This window comes from Pleurodeles waltl, chromosome 4_2 (genome assembly GCF_031143425.1).
Source record: "Pleurodeles waltl isolate 20211129_DDA chromosome 4_2, aPleWal1.hap1.20221129, whole genome shotgun sequence".
Classification (NCBI taxonomy): domain Eukaryota; kingdom Metazoa; phylum Chordata; class Amphibia; order Caudata; family Salamandridae; genus Pleurodeles; species Pleurodeles waltl.
This window is the reverse complement of record NC_090443.1, coordinates 685943550-685968591: the sequence shown is the minus strand read 5'-3', so window position 1 is coordinate 685968591 and position 25042 is coordinate 685943550. Positions and strand designations below refer to the sequence as shown.

Genomic DNA, 25042 nt, shown 5'->3' with positions numbered 1-25042 from the left:
TTCAGCTGGTGTGTTTATGACTGAATAAGTCAGGGCTTTCAGTGGGACAATAAAAACTAGGGGTCTCTCAAAGGGTGTGGCTGTGGTAATTAAAGCTGTGGCTTAAAAACAAGTCAGCTAAAAATGTGTTTTGAGGCTAATGTGCCGCCTGGCTGGTACTTTGCTGATTCTTTCTGTTGCTGCACCCAGATGTATAATACAAGTACAAGTAACATTACACCCACAACATGCCAGGATTATTGGCTTTGTCAATGGTTGTTAATTGCATAAGACAGATAAGCAACAACAATGGCTTCTTTATATAAAATATTTAAAATGCTTCAGTCCAGAAATGATGAGACTGTGAAAAAACTGTAACACATCTCTTTGAAGTTACATCAAAGGCAGCGCAGGGTGGTACAGCTGCCAAGTTAAGAGTTTTTTTCCACCCTGAGGGTGAGGGAAAAATGGAGAGCCTGATAGGGAACTATATCAGCACCTGCTTTTTAGAACTGCTGGTCCTGAGCATCTGCAGGACCCAGCCCACTTGAAGTCCTGGAATAAGTGTATGCAGGTATGTTTTCTGAGTGCACACCATGATTTTTTGTTGTCTGTTTGCAAGTACTCTCCCGTGTAACATGAGAAAAATAGACCTACTGCCTTTGTCAATGCCGCACTACCCCCTCTCTAAAAACTACATCTTTTCACACCTTCTGTTTCAACATCCCTTCACAATCTCATTTATTCTTCCGTTTCTATCATCAGATGTTTTCATGTGTCTTCTGACCACGAGATGCACCAGCATCCACCTAAGGCATGTTTTTGCCCTATACCTAGCATCATCTTGAATCCTTAATGCACGCCCAATCTCAATAAAGCAAAATGTAGACTCAATTTTGTTGTGAAATTATATTAATGAATAACGTTTTTTTAATGCAGTGCTGCATAACACAATTCTGCCAATTTTTTGTATAAAAGAGGTTATTACTACCCACTCATGGTACTTAATTTACCATCGTTTGGGAGGATGGAAAGCTGAGTTAGCTGGAATTGGTACTCGTGACCTGCCAATTACGTGCGTTTTCCCCATTAGCAAGCGTTCAGCTCATGAGCTATCCCTCTGTCTAAGAGCTTTAAAGAACAGATATTAGTATTACCCACTCATGGTACTGAATTTACCGTCCTTCGGGAGGAGGAACAGAAATGTAATTCATTAAGCAAAATGCTGTGAATTGCTTCAACGTGTTGCATAGCTTAGAGTATACTGAATAGGATACTGAAATGCAAACGTATTCTTATCATGCACGATCCACCTTATTTCTATGGGCTGGTTTTAAAAAGCAAAGCTGCAGGCAGTTTACCTGTTTCCGAAGATTTGTAAGGCTGGAGGTCGTCGGCATTCAGCCTCGCTGGCCTCTTGTACAAAGACCTCTGCTTGTGCAGCTGCAGATGGTGCTCGGAGGAATGCGAGGAATCCTTCAGATTAATCTCACTCGAAGGAGCCGTCTGCGAGTCCCCTGCGCACTCTGAAGGAGACGGGCGGCCTGCGGCGTGCCCCGGCCCTTTCACCAGATCCCTGCCAGACACCTTCTTCCGCAGACTGATGAGCTGGACGTCAGACTTCGCGGTGTTAACCCCCGAGGTACAGTGCCCTCGTAGCAGGTCGGGTTCGTCGTCTTCGGGGATAGGGTTGTACCAGATCTCCCCTTCGTCGTCTGCGTCGTTCTCCTCACTGAGGTTCCATGTACACTTGCTTAGAGTCCCGGGGCCTGAGATGGCGCCATGCGCAGTTGTGGTGATGCTCGCCTGGGGTCTGACGGGACTTTGAAGGTCCGAATGTGACCTGGATGCTATCGGTAGGTTCGGAGACTCCGAACAAAGTGCGACAGGGGGATGAGCGACATGTCCAGGGAGGTTATCAAAGAAGTCAGAACCATCGTTAGGAGGTGGGGACTGCGTACTCTGCTGCAGCCAGTTGCGCTTTTTAGACACCGTGATACTGTTCTTCTGTTGTCTTTGCTCGTTGACTTCCGCGACCTTCAGATCTTCTCTCAACACTGAGGATGTATACACGTTTTCAATGAGATCTATTTAAAAAAACAAAACGCATAGTTACTGTTGGAAGTTATTATGAGAGTTACGTAGCTGTGACTAGAGTATAATTAAGAAATACATACTGTTAATTAATGCATTTGGTCTTGCTTACAATTAACAGTAAGTGCAGTGCTGTCAAGTGTGATGGGTAGCCAGGGTATGACGGCCATAATGCAACAAGGAAACGTGTCCCCCCCACATCCACTGGTTTCAGAATATAAAACAACAAGCACTGGCAAAGAAAATAGCTTTCGCCTTGTTTTTTCTTTTGCATTCTATAATAGTAACTGGATTATAAATATTAAAAAAGGTACAATAATGTTTGTTTTAAATTTGATAAACCGTTAAGAGTTGTTTATGTTGTGATATAGGTTGAATTAATAGCCAAGGGTTCCAAACTCGTAATTTATACCTTATTTAATATGGCATTGTATTAGAGTATGGTATTGTAAAGTTAGTAAAGTGCCACTTTACCTGCTGTACCATTCAAATCATGCCCCTTTTAACTGCAAAGTAACCGCAATTGTGACTGCCTGTTCAGTAGTAAAATATAGCAATATTTGGTGTTTATGACAACTTTTGGCCCCGGTGACACTGCACCTGCTGCACCATTCAAATCATGACCCTGATGCCTACGTGAAAACTGCACTTGTGACTGCTAGTTTAAAAGTAAAATTTAATAATAATTTGTGTTTAGTGGGGTTCTTAGAGCTCGTGGGCATGGCACCAGTGCACCTGCTGCACCACTGAAATTATGACCTTATTGCCTGTAAGGTAACTGCACTGGTGACTGCCCATTTAGTAGTAAAATACAGAAATATTTGGTGTTTAGGGAGGGTTCCTATAGCTTTTGGCCTTGGTGTCACTGCACCTGCTGCACCACTAAAATCATGCCCTAGTACCTGCAAGGAAACTGCACTTGTCACTGCCTGTTTAGTAATAAAATTGAGCAATAATCTGTGTTTAGGGAGGTTCTGACACCCTGTGGCCTCAGTGCCACTGCACCTGCTGCACCATTCAAATCATGACCCTAATGCCTGCAAGGTAACTGCATTTGTGACTGCCTGTTTAGTAGTGAAGTATAGCAATATCTGGTGTTTAGAGGAGTTCTGACAATTTTGGCCCTGGTGCCACTGCACTTGTTGAACCATTCAAATCATGACCCTAGTGCCTGCAAAATAACTGCACTTGTGACTGCCTGTTAAGTCACTGAGAGAATAACAATTCAAAATAAAATGTCGCACAATTATACAAATGAATTTTCTTTAAAATGAGTGACTGGTAATTTAGGAAACAAACACACACAAAATTGTAATATTTACAACTGTTATTCATCAGAAATGTAATCATTAAGCAATGAAAAACACAACATAATGAGCCCACTCGCTGCTTGCTTTACATCTGCACTCGATACGCCATTTCAAGATGGCTGACATGTTTACACATTTCAACGCGAAATGACTTGCGTTCAGTTCATCTTTTCGAGTACAAACACCAACAAGTAACCAATCACCAAAATCCAGACGGTGTACTTCGGGTACCCTCCAACGATGGCAAAAGCAGAAAAGAAAGCAAAACAGAAGATAAGAGGAGCAGGAAGTGACCTGCTAGCCAGTAAACAGCCAGTAAATTCAAGCGACATTGGAGCGACGTTTGAATGAACCAACAGGAAGTTCAGGTAAGTAAGGGGCGAAGTAGGGACGGGTTCTAAGTTTTTTTTTCTTAGTAACATAAGACTTTGAAAGCACAGTGCAAGCGCTGTGCAGGTGAAATCTAGAAATGGTAAAACTAAGGTGTTGTGGACCCTTAAGTCCAGGTTGATAGTATCATTGAGCCTGCTGCACCATTGCTACCTACGCACCTGGTAGTGGCTTTCAAAAGTTCTACTGATATGATGTAAACGTGAAATTCCACTTCAGCAGTCATTTCCTTGAAGTTTTATTTGTGCTTTGACTTTCTGAACAATATAATGAAGAGCTTGGCCCAAATGGTGGTCCCACGTAAATAGATGTAGTCTTTTTTTAATATTTGACATGCAGCCCTTTAACTGGCAATAGTCATGCTACTTTAGTGTCTTCTAAAGAAGAATTATAAACTGGTCTAGAGAGAAGCCTTAATTTTTTATTCTAACACAAGGTTACGTGTAAATTAACCAGAATGACAAATGCCTTATGAAGTCATACTAATGACAGAACGTGTTATATAAATGTCATTAGCATACCATATTTTAAAAAAAATCTGAAGACAAGTGCATCAGTTAGAACCCCTATAAAAAAAACAAGGCTACTCATGCAATTCTTGTAATAAAAGTTTTTATTCTGTGCATCCAAATAATATATTAAAATGTAGACATGGGTTGGCATGGGGTGGTATAGAGTAGAGTGCAGTGCCATAGCGTAGTACAGTTGTGAGTGGGAGTAACTAAAGCATCTCTAGAGATGGCAGAAAGGGTGAAAGCAACACAAATAATATGCTGTATGTCTGTTTTAAAAGGAGGAAAGGACATTGCATGTCCGGGAATAATACCCAAATTATTTTAAAAATAGTAAACCACAAAAAAGTTGAAGAAAACCAAAGATGAGGAAGAACACATGTACCTAATCCAAGCTCCAGGGAGGAACTAACACAAGAAAGGAAAGGAAGCCTACGGTAGCTAAGCAATTGAAAGATTACAAATGAGAGTGACAACAAAAACTAATAGTATGCTGTAGAGTTATGTTATGTTACACAATTTATAGAGCGCATGGCTACCCTCGGGTTTCCCAGCGCTACTAAACCATAACCACAGAGGGGATGAGAATGATACGCAACAAGAAAGGAATAAGAAAAACGGACCTAGAATAACCAAGTTTTCAAGGCCTTTCGTAATTCCAGTTCTTGCTCCATCAGCCGAAGATTAAGGGGCAGCGAGTTCCACAATTTAGCTCCTAAAAACATCAGAGAGGACCCACCCCATCTTGCCTTCTTTATTTTCAGTACGGTTACTAAAGCTAGAGTAGTGGATCTCAAATCTCTATTCTGCCTATAAAAGTGGCCAGATTCCTAAGGAGCATAGGTCCTCTATCATGCAAAGACCTGTGGATATGACATAGAGCCTTAAATTTGATCCGCTGTCCAACAGGCAACCAGTGCAAAGAGGCCAACCCAGCCTTCACAGAAGACCTTCTACGAGTAGAGTAGAAATAAAGTGGTGTGGAGTAGAGTGGAGCGGCACAGAGTGGCACAGAGTAGACTGTATTGCGTACAGTAAAGTGGCATACAGTGAATTGGTGTAGTGTAAAGTGGCACAGAGTATTACAGTTGTGGGCTTAAGTAACAAAAGCTTCAATAGAGACACCAGAAAGGGTGAAAGCAACATAAATAAAAAGCAGTATGACTGTGTTAAAAGTAGGAAAGCTCATTGCATGTCCTGGAAGAATACTGAAACCTTATAAAAAGAAACAAATAGTGAGCTGTAAAACAAAGAGGAAGAACAAAGATAAGGAAGAACACTTGTACTTGGCCAATGCTTCAGGAAGTAGCTAGCAAGAAAGGAAAGGAAGCCTACGGGAGCTAGCAATCAAAAAAATGCAAATGAAAGTGACAACAAAAACAACAACAATCAATAGTATGCTTTAAAGTACAAGAAGAATGGCATGGAGTGGAGTTGCATAGAGTGGAGTGGCATTGAGTGGAGTGGCATAGAGTATAGGAGGGTGTGGTGGAGTACAGTGGAGTGGCATGGAGAAGAATGGCGTAGAGCACAGTGATGCAGAGTGGCATAGTGTTACTTTGTGGAGTGCTGTGGCATGGAGTGGAATAGAGTGTCAAATAGCTCAAACTGGCAAAGGACAGGTGTTCTGTTTATTGAGAAAGTGAATGAGCAATAAAATCCTTTTAAATCTTGTATTTAGCTTGTCATGTTTTTTTGTGTCTTAAAAGGTAGAGGTCAAATATTATCTTATGCCTCCTATGACAATACAGTTTATTTTATGCTGGAGATTGGCACTTTTCTTTTCATTCTCTAACTGCAATCTTAGAAGATTTTGTAAAGTGACTGTCTGACAATTGTGCTGGGCACACAACAGTTTAATTAGCTTTTAAATAACCTGTAAAAATATTTCAAAATATATTTTGATAGGAAAATGCTTTTTTGTAATTCTGTAGTGAGATAGAAACAAATATTGTAATAGGATCAAAACAAATCATATTACTTTACTCAATTATATCCAAATGATGAATATTTGCTGAACCCCTTTTTCTACACATTTTTGTTTGTACTCCATATAGTTTTAGCAGTAAAACTGCATGTGACTGGAAACGTTTGCAGCCACTTCAATGGAAAATGTCTGTCTGTAATGTGCATCACCACATTATGCTTCCATATTTATTAAAAGGGAGAGTTTTTAAATATGAACTGAGAAACATTCTTGCCCTTAACCTGATGACAATGCTATTGGTGAATTAAGAGGAAAGTCAGGGGTCATGGGTTCCCTTACGTAGGATCAAGATCGATTTCTATTATTTATGGAGCAACAATTTCATCGCCTAAACCACTCAAAAGAGTTTTTTGTATAGCAGACATGTTGAACTCACATATTTAAATGTGCTATATTTGATAATGAAGACAAATGGCATCTGGGTGAAACAAAATATTTGCCTAGAATCACACAATTAGAGACAATGTTATGGGTCAAGTGCATTACAGTTAGGTCAAGTAGATTATTCAAGTCACTAGACCTGCAGGCCTAGTAACATTTTCTGATTTTTCAAGGTCTGAAGTGGCGTAGAGTGGAGCAGAGTTGAGTGCAGTAGAATTGTGTGTAGTAGAGTAGCATAGAGTAGAGTGGCATAGAGGACAGTGGCATGGAGGAGAGTGGCGTAGGGTTCTGTAAAGTGGCGTTGTGTGGAGTGGCACAGAGTAGAGTACAGAAACACAGATTAGAGTGGCATAGAGCAGAGTACAGTGGCATAAAGCAGAGTGGAGTGGCATAGAGAGACTGTGTGGAATGAAAAGGCATGAAGTGCCATAGCGTAGAGTGGCATAAAGTAGAGTTGCCTAGAGTAGAGTAGACTGGAGTAGAGTGAGTGTGGATTGGAGTGCCATCAAGTGGAGTAGAGTGGCATGGAGTGAAGTGGTGTAGAGTAGTGGGGCGTGAAGTTGAGTATAGTGGTGTTGAGTAGAGGTGCATGGAGTAGAGTGGCTTGGAGTGACAAAGTGGTGTAGAGTGGTTTAGAGTGGAGTAGCATGGCGCAGAGAAGAGTTGAGTAGAGTGGCATGGAGTAGAATGGCATAGAGTAGAATTGAGGAGATTGGCATAGAGGAGAGTGTTGGAGAGTGGAGTGGCATAGGGTCCTGTAGAGTGGCACTGTGTGGAGTGGAGTGGCATAGAGTAGAGTGGAGTAGAATGGCGTGGAGGGTAGTGACATAGAGTAGAGTGGTGCAGAGTGGAGTGGCAAAGCGTCAACTGGCGTACAGTAGAGTGACACAGAGTGCAGTGGTGTAGAGTGGAGTAAAGTAGAGTGGCAAAGAGCAGAAGAGTGGTGGGTGTAATAACTAAAGAATAAATAGAGACTGCATACAGGGTGAAAGCAAAATAAATATTAAGCTCTATGCCTGTGTTAAAAGTAGGAAAGCACATTGCACATCCAGGAATACTATCAAAACACTCATACAAATGAAAAAAACAATTGTTCACTGCAAAATGATGAGGGAAAACAAAATCAAAGAAGAATACATGTTCTTGGTCAATGTTCAAGCTAGGAGCTAACAAAAGAAAGGAAGGGAAGCCCACAGGAGCAAAGCAATTGAAATATTGCACATAAGAGTCACAGCAAAAACAACAAATGTTATGTTGTTGGTGGGTATAAGCCCATTGAATTGTAAACAATACGTTTTGCAGCACAGTGCATGCCCCGCGTAGGTGAGACCTAAAAGCACAAACCTGAAGGTATGGTAAGGGCCACAGTGAGTTCACTAAAACCCACCAAGCTCAATCACTGCACTATAAGTACAGGCATGCTACGTGTTACATCAGTAAGAAACTCTGCATGCACCTCTCACTTATACGTGGTTTCTATGCCGTCCCTCACAAGAAACCTACATTTAAAATTTTAAGAACCTCTTCAGTGTAGCCACACCCTATGGCACAGGTTTACAAACTATTGTAGACGCATTGCCTCCAGGAATACCCCTTGTACTGTGCGAAGCATCCAAGATATACAGCCATTCATCCCAGAAAAGAGGTCGGCCTCAGGGTAAGAGATGGTTACACTGACTGTTAGACATGTCAGCTCCTGGTGTGGATTCCACTGTCTTTTTGGCTTCTGACCTCCTGTTTTGTTCCTGTGCTAAATATCGTTTTTGGCTGATTTCAGGACTCTGGGCACTTTACCATTTGTGACCAGTGCTAAAGTGCAAGTGCTCTTTGTCTAAATGGTATTGGTGATTGGCATATTTGATTTACTAGTAAGTCTGTAGTAATATGCATTACCTGTGCCCAGGTCCTGTAAGCCAAATGCTACTGATGGGCCTGCAGCACTGATTGTGCCACCCACAAGAGTAGCCCTGTAAACATGTCTCAGACCTGCCACTGCAGGGTCTGCACATGCAATTTAAAACTGCCATTTCAGCCTGGCAAGGGCACCCACTTGCCAGGCCCTAACCTTACCTTTTACTACATGTACGTCACCCCTAAAGTAGGCCCAAGGCAGTCTCATTGGCAGGGTGCCATGTATGGTAAAGGTAGGGCATGTACCGGTGTGTTTTACATTCCTGATAGTGAAATGCAGTTAAATTCGTTTTTCACTATAGCAAAGCCTATCTCTCTTATACATTAACATGGGGATTGCCTTGAAATATCTTTCAAGTGTAATTTCCCATTGGGAGCAGAGAGAGATATGGGGGTTGGGTCTATGAACTCACAATGTAAAAATTCATCTTTTGGTGAAGTTGTTTTTTAAATTGTAAGTTTGAAAATGCCACTTTTAGAAAGTGGGCATTTTCTTGCTTGGCCATTCTGTGCCTCTGCCTGTCTGTGGAATACACATCTGGATCAGGATGGCAGTTGGGCTGTTTGTGGATTCACTCTAGACAGCCACACAACGGGAGCTGAGGTGTGCTCTGTATATCCTGATGGGCCTTCCTGGGCTGGAGTGGTGGGAGGAGCGGACACTTGCACCTGAATAGAGCTGTGCCTGTACTTACACAAAGCAGTCTCGAAACCCCTTGGAGTGTGTCTTGGGCCAGAGAAGGAAAGGCAGGGCCTTGTGCACTACAGAGAGTTTCCTTTACCTACTTCAAAGGCAGAAATTAGGGTATGTATTGGACTGCTGAGACCAAAACTTCAGAATCCTTCTGGACTGAGGACATTCTGCCAGGAAGAAGAGCTAGATGCTGTAGGAGGGACTGCCACTCTGCATGCTGCTTTGCTGTGCTGGCCTGCTGCTTGCTCCTTCTGTCCTGGGAGTAGAAGGACTGAACTTGGCTTTCTACATGCTGCTTTCAAAGGTTCTCGAAGGGTTTGGACTTAGCCTGCCTCCTGTTAGAAGTCTCAGGGACATCAAATACTTCATCTGCCAGCACCTGGCCTCGCTTGCTGAGAGTCCTGACTTGCCAACTGGTGCCAAACCCAGTTCCTGGGCACTTGGGAGTAAGTTGTGGTGTAACCAAAGAGAAACCAGGTACCTCGACTCCAGAGTGACTTCGGATCTGGCGCCGCTGTCTTACTGCGTGCCGCTGCCTGCACTGGAGCCGTGATCCCCGCTGAGTGCAACGACCATGACCTACACCGCAGGCCTGATGTGACTGCAGCGCCTCCGAAGTCCCGCCACAGCGGAGTCCTGAATGCTGTGTCCCCGACATCTGGGACACCTGATTCTGACTCCGCCTCAGCACCTGTGGCCTCAGCACCCGTGGTACTCGCGACACCGTAAAGTTAACACCCTGGGTTTTGACTTGCTGGATTCGTCTGCCCCGCCGGACCATAAGGAACAGATGCCTCACCACCGATGCCACATCACCTCCCATACAACTGTAGGGAACCAATGCCTCACCTCCCCTGCCAAGCAGTAAGGAACCAATGCCTCACCTCCCCGGTAGCAGTAAGGAACCAAAGTCGAACCAGCCCCAGTGACACCTCACCTCCCTAACTCCGCGTAACATCTTTGTTTTCTCATTTTCCAAAGGTACTGTGCCTGAGGCCCCTGCGACTCCGTGACTGGCTCACACTCCCTCAAGAGTGGCGTCGGACTGTTGGGAATGAGTTTGTCAAGTCGGTGTGATAGCTCCAGTTGGAGCTATTGTGTTTCCAAGTGCTTTACTGAGATTTAATCTTTAAAAATGTGTATCTTTGTTAGTTTATGTCGGATTTTTGTTGTTCTGGTCTTGTTTTACTAAGATAAATATTGACTAATTTTCTAAACTGGTGTGGAGTACTTTTGTGGTGTTTTCACAGTGTTACTGTGTATGTGTGTAAAAATACTTTACACATTGCCTCTGAGATAAGCCTGGCTGCTTGAGCCAAACTACCAAGGGGGTGAGGAGGGGTTATCTTAGCTCCATTATCCACACTAGAGTGAGTGTCCCTACTTGGACAGGGTGCAAACCACTGCCAACTAGAGACTCCATTTCTGCGGCCAGGATTAATATTTTTTGTGAAATGTATATGATGTCACGATTTTGTGATTTATTTATTTAGGAGGTGGTCTGTAAATTATAAATTTGAGTAGCCTTTCCTCCTTTACTTTGTAACTAGGTTATAGTTTTTTGCTATTTTCAATGAAGTCCATTTGTTTTTAAGGGTGGTGCTGCACTCAGTGTTTACATTGGCTGTGAGAAAGATCTCTTTGAGATCGAAACGCATTGCCATAAAATGTTTCGTTTGCATATAACAAGCCTTGGAGTGCGAGTTTATATGTACCTGCAACGGCGGTACTTTCGATGTTATTGCTGAAGCGGCAGCTGGCTTCCGCACTTCGCACCGACCCAGCTATGTTGGATGTAGCCAGGAAACGCCAGAACCCAGTGATTGCAAATATATTATATATATATATATATATATATATATATATATACATATATATATATATATATATATTGGTGGCACTTGCTAATAATACAGTGTATGATTTTTTCAATTAATAATATATCATTTCTGCTCTCAAAGTATTGTTACAGATGATATAATATTTTGTTTTGTACAGCATACATTTTAGTCATATATTCATCTGTGCATAATAACATTCTCAGTGGATCGCTTACACCCAAATATACTTGACCACCCATTCTATAAGGAGAGTAAGTAATTGGAAGCCTTCGCATATCTCTTCTGCCTTCTCATGACAACGCTGCCATTTCATCTCTTCAAACAACAAATCTACACTACCTTTAGCGGAAGCACAAATCAGCACGGCAGATCAAACACCTTTGGTGATACCAAAATCTCTTCCCTTTGCCAAAGTGTTGCCTTCTTCCTCAAACAAACGCCCAAAGAAAGATGCTCCTTCTCCAGTAAAACCGTTTCCTATATCTATGGAACTAATATCAGAAGAAATACGAGCATTGAAACCTTTCATGAAAGAGACGAACAAGACACTTCACAACCTTGAGGATAAATGGTTATTTATGGACAAGCATTTCTTTAACTCAGAACAACGGGTTTAGTCATATCCAAGGCTCTGATTCCACAATTCACAAGATGTAATTGGAAATAAATGACTTAAAAAGGCATAATGAGGATCTTGAAAATAGACACTGTAAGAATAATCTCCAAATTACATAGTTCATCAGAAAATATGAACAGCAGCGATCCTTTGTAGTTCTTCAAAGCATTTATTCAGAAAATTCTGTATCTTCCGGCTTCTACATTGCTCAACATCCAGCAAGCTCGTAGACTGTGTCCCAGATCCACTTCTAGACTCAGAGGTGTAATCATTTTATCTTTGGAGCACACAGACCTTCTAAAGGTCCTCAGCGCTGTAAAACCGAAGAAATAAATAATGTGGTCTACACATAAACTTTATTTCTCTCAAGATGTTGCAAAGATTATAGCAAACAAACATAAACAATTTCTAGATCTTCACCCACAGCTCACAGCTATTAATGCTCGATATTGTCTAAGTCACCCTTGCCATTTCACAGTCACCTATAAGGACAACACTAACACGTACAATGATTCTGTAAAATTAAAATATTTTCTTCATCAGTGTAAAGAAGATTCAATGGATCAGTTAAAGTATTGTCCGTTCTTTTCTATTTCTATAGATTGTTCGCCCTTATGTAGTTATTTATACGTTTATCTCTGTTAATATGTTATTTTCTTTACAGCATCTCTCTATACCATGACGTACTTCCCTGATGTCATGGCTGTGTTGAGTTCCCCCTTGTCCGTCTTGTCTGTCGGGGTTCAACCCGCACCCTTTTCTCATGTGGATGCTTTCCCCATAGGTATGTCTTATAATCGTCACTTTTACGGCTTGTACTGTCTCTGTTTGTTACTTTCCTCATCTATTTTGTTCCTTTTTCTTACTTTCTACTTTCTTGTACAGTACCCCTCTCTACTCTTCTTGTATTTTGTATTTTCCAGAATATTCCTCTTTCTTTCCAAGTTATGTATTTCATATCCTGGTCCGAAGTTTTTTCTTGGAAGCACTGTTTTATACCACCACGCCAATATTATTACATTAAGAATAACCTCCTGGAATGTAAAGGGTTTAAACAACCCAATTAAAAGACAAAGAGTTTTCTCACACTTATCTAAATTGCACACAGAAATTGCACTTTTACAGGAAACACGTTTAACTGATATAGAAGTCTTAAAATTAAAAACAAATTGGGTTGGTCATGTATTTTTATCTCTTGTGGTAGAGAAGAAAAATGGTGCTATAATTCTTATTCATTAAAAACTCAACGTTGCCACCATTTCCCAATCTGCAGACCAGAGGGTAGGCGAAATGTAGTTGATTTATTAATTGACAGAATTCCTTTCTCAATATTTAATGTATATGGTTCCCCATTAGTAAACAACTCCTTTTGGATTGATATTACTAAACTCATGAATATTATTGCTGAATATTTTATCATGGGAGGCGACTGCAATCAAATTGCTGATCCAATTTTAGATAGGCTTTCCAAAGTTAAATGCATTCCTTTTAAAATGCACAATGTTTTTTGTTCAGCCATATCGCAAAGAACTTTGATTGTTTCTTGGAGAATCGCTAACCCAACAACAAGAGAATATACTTTCTTCTCTCTAGTACATGGCTCTCAATCTAGAACGGACTACATTTTTACCTCCAAATCACTAGCTTGAAACTCAATAAATGCTGAAATTGATTCTATTTTGATTTCCGATCACACTCCCACTATTGCTGACTTTGATTTATTACCAATTTGCCATCACCTAAAATGATGGAGATTCAATAATTTCCTTCTTTTCGACCCTATATTTAACACACAATTTACCAACTTCATCACTGAATTTTTCCCACTCAATGACTCTCTGGATATTCCAATGTATACATTACGGGACTCCTTTAAAGCTTCAGCAAGAGGATTTATCATTAATTATGTTCAAAGTAAAAGGAAAAAAGCTTAAAATGCATCTAAATCCCTACTGGCAGAAATCAAAAAGCTGAAGCACACTTTCTACTATTCCAAATCTTCTGAATCTCTTCAAAAACATATAAAAGGGAAATTTCAGGTTAATAAGTTATCCACTGAGCAGACTTCTTCAAAATTACTCCGACAAAATGCTAGATATTATCGAGGTCAAAATAAGACAGGCAAACTTTTAGCTAATTATTTAAAAGCCAAACAAGATCGTAAACAGATTCACTCCATTAGCAACTTACATAACCAAATGCTTATTAAGGATGAAGACATACTGAAGGAATTCTCTACCTTCTATAAATCCTTATATACCCCGTAGACTTCCACCTCCATTTCTCATATCGCTGTGTACTTAAACTCCATTCCTAACCCTACTTTTCATGACCTGTACTTCTTCTCCTTGGAATCTGATATTACCCTTCAGGTCATATCCACAGCACTCATAAAACTGAAATCAAATACATCTCCAGGACCAGATGGGTTCACATCTGAATTTTACTCTCAATGTTCTACACTTCCACTTCTAGGCTCCTCAAACTTTATCATTCTTTGGCTTACTCTCAATCTGCCTCTGGTACTTTTCAAGAAGCTCTTATTTGCTTAATTCCCAAAGAAGGCATGAATCCCCAGCATTATAAAAAAAAACTACAATTCCATATCTCTAGTGAATGTGGATTCAAACATTTTTGCCCACATTTTAGTGCTCAGATTGGATCCCTTACTCCAGTGGCGGCCGGCAGCTTTAGGAGCGAGGGGGACAGGTGGGATACACACACACACACATACACACACTCATTCTTTCACACACACACAGACACGCACGCACATCCATTAACAACACTCATACCATTCAAACATGCACGCACGCACCAAACATTCATTTTAAAAGATCGCACACACTCATTCTTTCACACACACACGCACGCACGCACTTCCATTAACAACACTCATAACACTCAAACATGCACGCATGCACCAAACATTCAATTTAAAACATCACACACATACACACACACACTTACCTTCAGCCTCCAGGTCTGACTGCTGGTGAGACTGCTGACCCCACCCCACTCTGTGGCGAAGTGTCACTGATTGACACTCGCCCTGGGCACTTCAGGGCTTAAACCTGAAGCACCCAGGGAGAGTGTCAATAGGTGATGCTTTCCTCGTCACTCAGGAGAGGGCCTCGAGGCACCTTTGCTGAGCCGAGGGGGTCACGCCCATAGGAGCTGTGACCTCCTCAGCCCAGCAAAGTTCAGTTCAGGCAGCCAGGAGTGTGCGCAAATCACACGTCTGCTCCTTGCTACCTGACCTGAACATGGAGAGTGTCTGTCAGGCTGACCTTTGTTCAGCCTGGCAGACACTCTTCATGAGGGGCAAAAGGTGGGGGGGCGTGGCCCCTCCGCCCTAAAGGACGGGCCGCCACTGCCTTACTCCCTCATAAGATTAGCTGAGAATTAGTTGGATGTATAAAAGGTTGTTTTTCTTCTGACAACATGGGATGCCTTTTTAATGTTCGTGGAACAGCTTCCAAACATTCCAGTGATTTAGCTGCAATCACCTTTGATGTGAAGAAAGCTTTGGATCGAGTTAGTTGGCAGTTTATGTTTCAAGCCTTGCAGTGGTATGGCTCTGGTCCTAAAGTCTTATACCTAATTTCTTTATTTTATTCCAATCTCAAAGAAGCCATATTTGCCAATAATATGACCTCTGAGTAATTTTCCCTAAAAAGAAGAGTACGCCAAAGCTATCCCTTACCACCTCTTTTATTTATAATAGCTCTAGAACCATTTTTGCTACGTATCCAAAAAAAGGAACATATATGTGGATTTTCATATAAAAATTCACACCTCAAATTATCAGTGTATGCTGACGATATACATATTTATCTCTATAATGCTATCTAATTCTATTTCTGCCTTTCAATCTGATGTTCATCAATTTGCTAGTATTTGAGGATATAAACTAAATTTAGAAAATCTGAGATCTTGCCTCTTAGCAAATTCTGTCTACAAGAATATTTTAAGGATTTGGGTTTTAGGTGGAGACCAACAAAGATTAAATATTTGGGTTTGTGGATTTCCAAATCTATAAAGCAACTCTTCCTTTAAACTTTGAAGAAGTAATACAAAAATTAGCGAGCTATTGTACTAAATGGAACTCTTTATTTTTATTGTGGCGGGGAAGGTCAAATTCCACTAACCTGATGTTCTCCTCACGTGTAATGTACCTTATTTCTCTGTTCATATTCCAACGCAATTCTTCTAAAAAATAGATTCAGTTCTTTCTTGTTTCTTATGGAATAATAAACATTCTTGCATGCCCACATTAAAACTTCCTAAAATCAGGGTGGGGTAAATGCTCCCAATTTTTCTTAATTCCATGATGCTTTTTGTCTCAAACAATCCCCCCATTGGCTTCAACATAATAGTGAATCACCTAAACCTTTATGGCTTCTCATTATGTTCTCATTTATTTCCCCCTTTTCTTTTATGGAATTTTTGTCATTTTCATCCAAGACCAGTTTTCTATCCCATCCCTCTATTGCACATTCATATAAACTTTTAAAACCTCAGCTTTTTCCAAAATCCTTGTCTCGCACTAACTTTACAAATTTCTCCCCTTGATATAATAAATATCTTAAAATATGTAAGATTCTTCTTTTGAAGAACATGGAGGGATAAAGGTGTTACATTTATTAATCAATTCAGTTTTTAATGATAATCTCATTCAGTTTTCCACGGTCCAGACACTTTTTAACTTACCCCAACCATTCTGTCATAAATAGATGGTTAGTCCAACATAGTCAAGATTCCATATCATCACTATAAGATGATAATATTTCATCTCAGTATGAACATATATTACTTACTTTATTAACAAGTAATTTTAAACCTGCTTTTATATATATGCACCTAGTCTCGTTTTCCACAATAAGAACCATATCTACTCTAGAATTACAATGGGAAAATGATCTGCATGTGCAGGTGTCCACCCAGTGTTGGGATAGGATCTGGTTTAAGTTTCATACTGTTTCAAAAGCAGCAAATGTTACTCAAACAATGTTTTCCTATATAATAGATTATTTGTTACTCCTCTCCCCTTATATAAAATGATAGCCACTACACATGACAATTGCTAGTCCTGCAATACACCTCATTGTGATTTGTTGCATATGGTATTTCTTTGCCCTCTCATTGCTGCTTTTTGGCGACAGGTTTGGGATCAGCTCACTAAGATTTTTCAAATCAACTATTCTCTACCTAATGTATTCTTAGGAAGCCTATCCCCACTTTGGTCTCACCTAACGTGCCATTCTCACCTACTAGACACATTGATAGGTATAGCCTTTCAACAAATAACCTCTTATTGGAAAGACAATGTACATGTTTCTTATAAAGCCTGGGGGTATGCTGTTTGCTTCAATCAATCATCAATTAGACTCGGCCTATGTGCACCCAATGTCCTTAGCTATTACGAGAGAATGAATATGGTCACATTCAACACTGTTTCTCGATATTTCAAGCTACAATAGTAAATCAGTTGATATGTTTGCTGAAGAGGTTCTCAGGCCCCCCCTGAATTGTTATCTGTTTTTTGCTTTTAGGCATATACTGTATTAGTATTATTAATGCTTATTTATAGTGCTCACATTGTCATGTTTTATAATCTTCCATTTCAGTCCTATATCCAGTTTTATAGTGCAGTTGTCTTTTCTCTCTCTTCTTTCTGTCTCTTACTTGCAGTGTTTTATTGAAACTTTAGCCCACTCAGTTTACATTTTGCGTCTTTCTTTTTGCTCATACGGATGTGACTTGCACCATTATACCTTTTACATGTTCAATAGCATTATATTATCATGTTACTATTTATGATTATCCTTTCAATGAAACATGCTTAAACTAAAATAAAAGAGCTCTTACCATTTTGCACTATAGGTTGGGTTTTCATTTTGCCTCACAGACTGATATGACAGTAAGTGCACATAAAGGTGGCCTTGCCACACACTATTTGGGTTTTCATTTTACCTCACAAAGTGACATGACAGTAAGTTCATATAAAGGTGACCTATCCACACAGTATCTCCAATAATGTGAGGTGGTGATACTGCATGGTTGTATGCTCTTTCTATCCAGTTTCTTAGAGTATATGCAAAAATACACCATTACACTAGCTGCCTTCGTTAGTTTGGTAAAGAGCTCAACACCTTGTAATGCAAAAAAGACATTTATACAGAAAATGGAAGATGTTCAAAAGTTGTAAATACAAAGCTACAGCTTATAGGCTCAAATATTTCTGTACACCCTCTGGGTGATCCAACTTATTTGACAAAACGAAAAGCACAAACACAGCTATTTTGTTCCAACGCTCAATACCAATAGCTGCATCATTCAAATATATTAACTCAATTTTTTTGCTTTGACTACCGAGATCTGAGAAAAAAACTCTTATTGGAAGAGTTTCACTTTACTACAACTGGCAGTGTAGTCCAAATGAGAGTGCTGTGATATTCTACTTGCAGGGAGGACCCAAACATGATAACTAACTACAAAACGTTAATGATTCAACATTAAGGAGGATAATAAAAGCAAACAAAATTACTCGCCCTGTACGCACTATCCTTTTTTGTCACACTGGATCCATTGAGAGTCGTTTAGGAACAACATATAACTTGCCAGAATTACACGGGTTAAGCCCTAATCAATCAACATATAGAAAACAATTCCTGGGCACATTGTTGATATTTGTTAGGAGGTAAAGGATAATTTTGCATTATTCTTACTCCCATCAATATTAAGTAGCTCTGATTAAAAAAGGGAGGAATATTAAAAATTGAAAAGTATAGAAGTAGTCTGTGTAGTGTGTAGACTGTAACATTGCTCTAGGAATGTTAAAATTTCAAATCATTATTGTTGGAGGCGGCACGTTCTGCTTGGCTAAAGCATTGCCCCAGCCAGGCAGAACCTGCCACTCCAGAACTCAGTGTACAACCTATGCTCACCCTTGGGTAGTTTGGCATAGAGCATTCAGGCTAATCACAGAGGCAATGTGTAAAGCAAAAACACAGCACATCCCCTCCACAAGCACGCTGTGTGGCACAAATGAGACTTCGCTCACAGTGTATGTATAAAAAGATTGTTTTCATCACACACATTGTCAACACAGCTGATTATAATATAACTCTGGGCCCATACCCTAATTAGCAATAGAAGTCATGATATGAGGTCCACCTGTGTTAGACACTAACTGCTGTCTGTACATGAGGAAAACAGTACATTTTCTTCCCGTACTCACATAAGGTGCCAAACGTAGTCAGCACAAGACCAACCCTAGAATTGCCCACAGTGTAACACATAAATTCAGCGTGCACCCCGATTCCCAATGTTAGCAACAAGATGTATATACAAGGTTTACAACACTTTCACATAGTACTACGGCCGAAGTCGCACTAGTAAGATGTAATGCCAACTGTAAGAACTCGCTGACAAATTAAACATGACCAGGAGCACCACGGTACTGCATTCGCATTCACCCGCGCTCACTCCCGCATATCCACTCTGCACCGTTATGCGGTACCACAGGTATCAGTCAGAGCGGGCACCCACTCACTCGTACACACTCACTCCCAGCACCCTAATGTGGTCCCCCGATATCCAGACAGTGGATGCCACATATGCCCTGGTGCACAACCATGCCTGCCGAGGCACGGGGAACACCTTTGAAAAAGGCAACCATAAAGGTGCAAGTGCACCAATACTAGCCTGCTAAACAAGGCTCAGTTCCTATCTTAGGATAACCGCATGCCAATGTGTACACCCTAGCAAGTGAGGCCATCTCCACTAGCTATATAGGAAAACCACCTGGGTGCAAGTATGCAAACATAGGCGAGTGATGCCAGTCTTCACTTACACATGGCCACACCCGTGTGCAAATATGCACACACTGACAATTTGTGCCAGGCTCATTTAAGCGTATGACGCCCTGGTGCAAGAAGGCACCTAACGGCCAGCGGTGCCAAGATCCATGGCCTCTGTGCATACCCTGGGCCCTGCCATGATGGAGCCCACACACATTAGTCAGCGCCACCCCCCTCCAGAAGGGGATATGCATGTGCACATCCACCCTGTCCATACAAGGGGGACAGACTCCCATGACCCAGCGAAACTAGTAGAGGACCGGCCCACCCTTATGGATGCAGCCGACCCCCCCTTTAGGTAGGGAACACCCACAGGGGTGTGCTTCCCTGCCCGGACATGGTAAACCTTTGTATGCCTGCCGTGCCCTGTGCCTACCACCAGCCCCACAGTCCGGGCCCTCCAGGGAAGGCATAAAGCTGCTTACTGTTGGCCCCGCATAGGGACTGCCACCCTGGATGCAGGTGCACTAATGCCCACTGCAGGCCTCGGACATGGTTAACAAGGTCATCTTGGGGGTGGCACATCCAGTGCATGTCCCCCTAGCAGCTAAGGCCGTACCGCCCTGGGTATGTGGTATAACTGTTTCACAAGGCCCTCCTGGGTAGAGCACTTCAACCATGATCCTACCTGGCCCTTCCTATCACAGGCATAGCGGACGCGCCCACTTTCCCTTTCCCACTGCCAGACACTGGGGAAGTGCTCAGAGTCCTAAAGTCAAGTACAGAGAGCCAGCAAAGACTGGGAGAAAAAAACAAAAGGTTTCAGGAAAACTCCTTCACCCGAGCCATGTCCAACAATTATATTGCACCATCTATCAAAGTATGTTCTTTTAACCTCTATATACATCAGTCCAAAGGAAGCTCTAAAAGGTATTTTTACTTTTTGGGCATCTTCCTGCCGTGATTCAGCTACAAAGTTCATCATGAGCCATACTTTCAATACCCGGCAACGTGCAATTATAATGCAATAAAAGAGGGGCTTAGCCACCACTATCATCCTTTATGCGATGACGAAACCACAAATCTTCAAAACTGTTGACTTCTTTAATGTTTTCTTCATGGCCAATGAACGTGTCTTACACACTATTTCCCCACACCTGGTCAGCAATAGTAGTTCACTGCCACGTAAAGCAACAAGAAGAACTCTTTCCTTGAGAATACGTGCTCTATTTTACTACAAAGTAGTTTCTATTAATCAGCTAAAGTAACTCTTTTGTAACTTTGACAGAACAGGTAGCTCGTAAATACAGTTAAAGGAAGTTTCTCCACCTGGTTGTTTCTGGTTTCTTAACCGACAAAGGTTTTCATTTATTTTTTACACATAAGAAACTGTAATTAGATGTGGTCACCAGTAGTTTTTTTTTAATAGAAACCACCATTACCTGTATTGTTAAGAATTAGTTACTGCTGCAGTGTTCCCCAGATCTTTAGATTTGGTTAAATATGCATTTAGTTGGGTATACTGAACCTATCATAACTTTTTCTTTAAGAGTTCATTATTCAGAGATTTTCAAGAATTCTGTTAAAAAGAAAACGGGAATTTTATTGAGATATATAAACTGGAATTGGATTATTTCAGAAGACAAGGTTGTCTAGGTCTTCCTTCATACACAAAGGGGAGAGAAAGGGAGGTTCACATCACCATACTGCCTCCCAACACATGCATCAACAACAACAAAAATAGTAGAGGGGTGAAGTTATGGTTTGTGAAGACCGTCAGTACGGTACCTACACGGGGTCTTACCTTTAAGGAATAGGTGGTCTCACACACATAATAGTGTCATGCTTCATCATTTGACGACCTACCCCCACACTGGTAGGATAATGCTACCAGGGCGGACTCAACCTCGTGGTCTGGGCTTCCCAGAGGGAGTATTCAAATGTTGTTACTCTGGTAATTCAGGGATCCAGTTAAGAATTACAATTACCTACAAGATCACCAAGGTCTTTCGTACCTGTCAGGGTTTAATTACTTGTTATTCTCTAAGCATTCCCTTCCGCATGTTCTTTGGCAATACACAGAGTGTGACTACAAGGGGCATCGCCCCCACCACAGATCAGGTTGTGTGCTATCCATTGTCGATTTGAAGTGACATGAGATAATTTAAAACTCTGTTTTGACCTCCTGTAGCTAGGTACTAACTATTGTGCCAACCGCATGTGATTTCCAGAAGAGGCGGTCCTAGGTGCTGGAACAACTGGAATCTGAATGACACACATCGTTTCTTGGGTGAAGTTAAGAGGTGCTGATTGATAGTTCTTACTTTTCTAGTGGGGAGTGTAATGAGGAGGCAAGAAGGTAAGATTGTCAGGAGCGAAGTACATGTAGGTAGGAAGAGAGATAAATGTAGAGACCTTGAGTTTTGACTCTTTCAATACGGCTGATGGATAACCAGATATCTGTGCCTGGAGGTGAGGTGAGAAACCACGGAAAAGGAACAATATTTGTGTGTTGTCTGCCAACATGTGGCGAAAGAGGCCAAACAACAAGAGAGGTAGTATAAAGCAAAGGACCTAAAATGGCACCTCTTGGGGATGGTAACGGAATGAAAGGGATTGCATGCACTGCCAGGCAACAGAAAAGGGTTGATCAGAAACATAGAAGGGAAACCATTTGAAAGTTGACCCAGCGATGCGGATTTGTTGGGTTCAATTTTATTGTTTTGTTAGGTGGAGTAACCTAATGGAGCCACACAACCAAATCTATGCTTTTATAAACTTCCACTAAAATCATCACCATAACAACAAAATTAGAAAAAATAGAGTGTTATACTGACCATAATAACTGTATCAAATGTGGTGGGTCCTGTATTTTACAATGTATCTTCTATTAGTACTCATTGAAAGCAAAAAGAAAAGCGCAATAGTCATAAAAATCAGTCAACTATCATTACGCAGTTAACTTGTAATCTAAATTTGTAACTAGTAATGCAGAGTATCTGTTATTAGTGACAAGTTCAAATTGAGCTTTAGCAAAGCCAGTAGGTCTGGCTCTTATTAATAAGTGGAAGGGCATCCTTATTGATTGGTGAATTTCTGTAAATGTGAGCGAGGAAGAGAAAGATTCAGTGGATAAATGAGGATATGTGCAAATCAATGCACACGTGCATCCATTTATGCAGCCAGTCATCTAAGCACTCATCCATATTCATCTATATGTTCGTCCTACCAATCATTCTTGTTTTCACTCACTCACCAAAAGCCTGGTTTAGTGAGACACTGATGTCAAATAATTTTACTATTGTTTCCAGAAGAAAAAAAAAGTTTCAAATGTTTCCCTAGCTCCAGTCTCTTACAAAGACATCTTATAGCAAGAATTTGCACCTGGTGCAGAACGTTGGCCTACTGATGTGCACTTACTTCTCTTGGCACTGGGATGTCTCCAGCATTGATTGCCCCTAGCCTGAGTGTTTATAACCGACTAAAGTGATCCTTGTAACAAACAGGAACAATGAAAGTGGTACACTGTTTATAATTGACACATGGTTGCAATATTTGTTTCAGGTTATTTTATTGCATTATAGTTGCACTTATATAGTGCTTAATACCCCTAATGAGGCACAAGAATACATTAGTGAATGGTTAGGAAGCTACACCATGAAGGAGTGCTTGGTTGTGATTGTGTTGACATTGTAAGAAGGCCTGTGTGGGAAACATTTAGCTTTGAGTTTGACTGACTACAGTGGTGCTCTGATCCTCTGTTAGGTAACTATAGCTAGTCACGTGATGAGAAGAAGAGCTGTGAGATATAGAGCACGGGTTTTGTACTAATTTATCGTACATTCTGCCCGATTCTACCAGACTATGCCGGTCTCTACGTTTCCACTTATAAACTTAACCTCCAATATGAGGGTGGCTGCTCTTATGTCCCTCTGTCGCTGGATCGGACTAATCGCTGCTTCTCTTCATATACTTAATGATCCCCATACACAAAGGCTATTGTGGCGTATAATGAAATGCAGTTCTATTTCCGGGTAGCAAATCCTGAAAGCAAAGCTTGAAAATTCCTTCTCACACAGCCATTTAGTTAACAATATGTTGTGTGTTGCCATTAATACACAACAGAACGTTTGTTACTATACAAATAACACAACACTGAAACAATCTGCATATTGTCTGAGTGTGCTCTAATAATTAGGCCAAATGCATGTTTGAGAGATGTCACCAGCAGGATATACCCAATGGTAACTACCTAAACACACACCCTGTATTGTCGTTTCGAGAGAGGGGTTACCGTAAGATGCTGTATATTCAGCAGTCTGGTCTTTGCATCACCTAGACAGAAGCATCAGTGGTAATTAGTGAGAAGATTACGCACTAACACTGAACAATAGCAGTGGTACGAGAAAGTGCTGCCTAGGTGCTACTTACGAATGTACCAGCAGAAAGACTGTGTGCGGTTTCACTGCGGGAGAACAATACATCATGAATAATCGTAAGCCATTTATTAGTGATGTCTGCAGCCTCTTTGCAAACCCAGCTCAATGCCAGAAACTAGAAACGCACTGAAAATAAATACGTTTCCTCTCCCACACGCAAGCATCTGATCCTTTCAGAAGGGAAAGCTATTTCTTGAAAAAAATAAAGAGACAAACAGCCATGGTCACACCCACCTCCCGCTACCTTTCATTCAATGTTGTCTTCTACACCCTGCCCACATCATGTGTCTGCACATCTGCAAGCCAGAGATTTATATTATTTTTCTAAAATAAATATTATACTGAGTGAGTGTAGTGATTTCCAACATTAATGTTCCATGACCTCATTCCCTGCGGTGGTTCAAGCATAAGTAATGTAGCAGCAGAAGTAGGACAGCATTCCCTCGTAATAAGACACCGAAGAAGGACTATACGTTCAGTCGTGGCAGTCATATTTTGAAGAGAAGTACATGATTTTTTTTCCGTTACAGAACTGTGGAGTCTTTGAAAGAGTGCAGCGTCAAGTTTGCTGCACATTTTTAAGTTGCTTGTTAGTGAATGGATGTTTTAATTTTAATATGGAGAGTATTGCATTCACTTCATGTTGCCATACACACACAACAGAAAGCTTTTTGCTTCGTTTCATTTTTTGTCGCCATAAATACACAACAGCAAGCTTCTTGATCTACCAATAACACAACAAAGGACAATTGTCATCTGCATACTGTCACAATGCTCTAATAATTAGGTCAACATCATGGTGGAGGGATGCCACTAGCAGGATTTACCCAATGACTAGCTAAATCGATAACTACAGTCTGGCATTTGCAAGTATTCGATCACCAGGGCGGATGCCCTCTATATAGCAAAATACGAAAGTGGGTTAATTCGCCTGTTGCCATGGCTCCTTCTGAGGAGACACAGGTAAAGGGGCAAAATGCTGTCACTCCACAAGAGGACCCCATCAATGGCTGAAGTGGGTTGACCCATGTTAGACCTTGCCCTTTTTGCAAGGTGCTCCCCAAACCTTTTGCCTTCATCCTC

General features: G+C 41.1%; 1 protein-coding gene across 2 annotated transcripts in view; it reads right to left on the bottom strand.

Annotated features, from left to right (window-relative positions):
- The window catches only part of SYDE2 (synapse defective Rho GTPase homolog 2), a 223525-nt gene that overhangs the window by 156879 nt on the left and 41604 nt on the right, over window positions 1-25042 (bottom strand). The window contains exon 2 of one of the 2 annotated variants that reach the window (XM_069232271.1): window positions 1341-2066. The exons of the other annotated variant lie outside the window; for it this stretch is intronic. Coding sequence (XP_069088372.1) covers window positions 1341-2066 — 726 coding nt within the window. The remainder of the gene's footprint in view (window positions 1-1340; window positions 2067-25042) is intronic. 2 annotated transcript variants of the gene reach the window in all.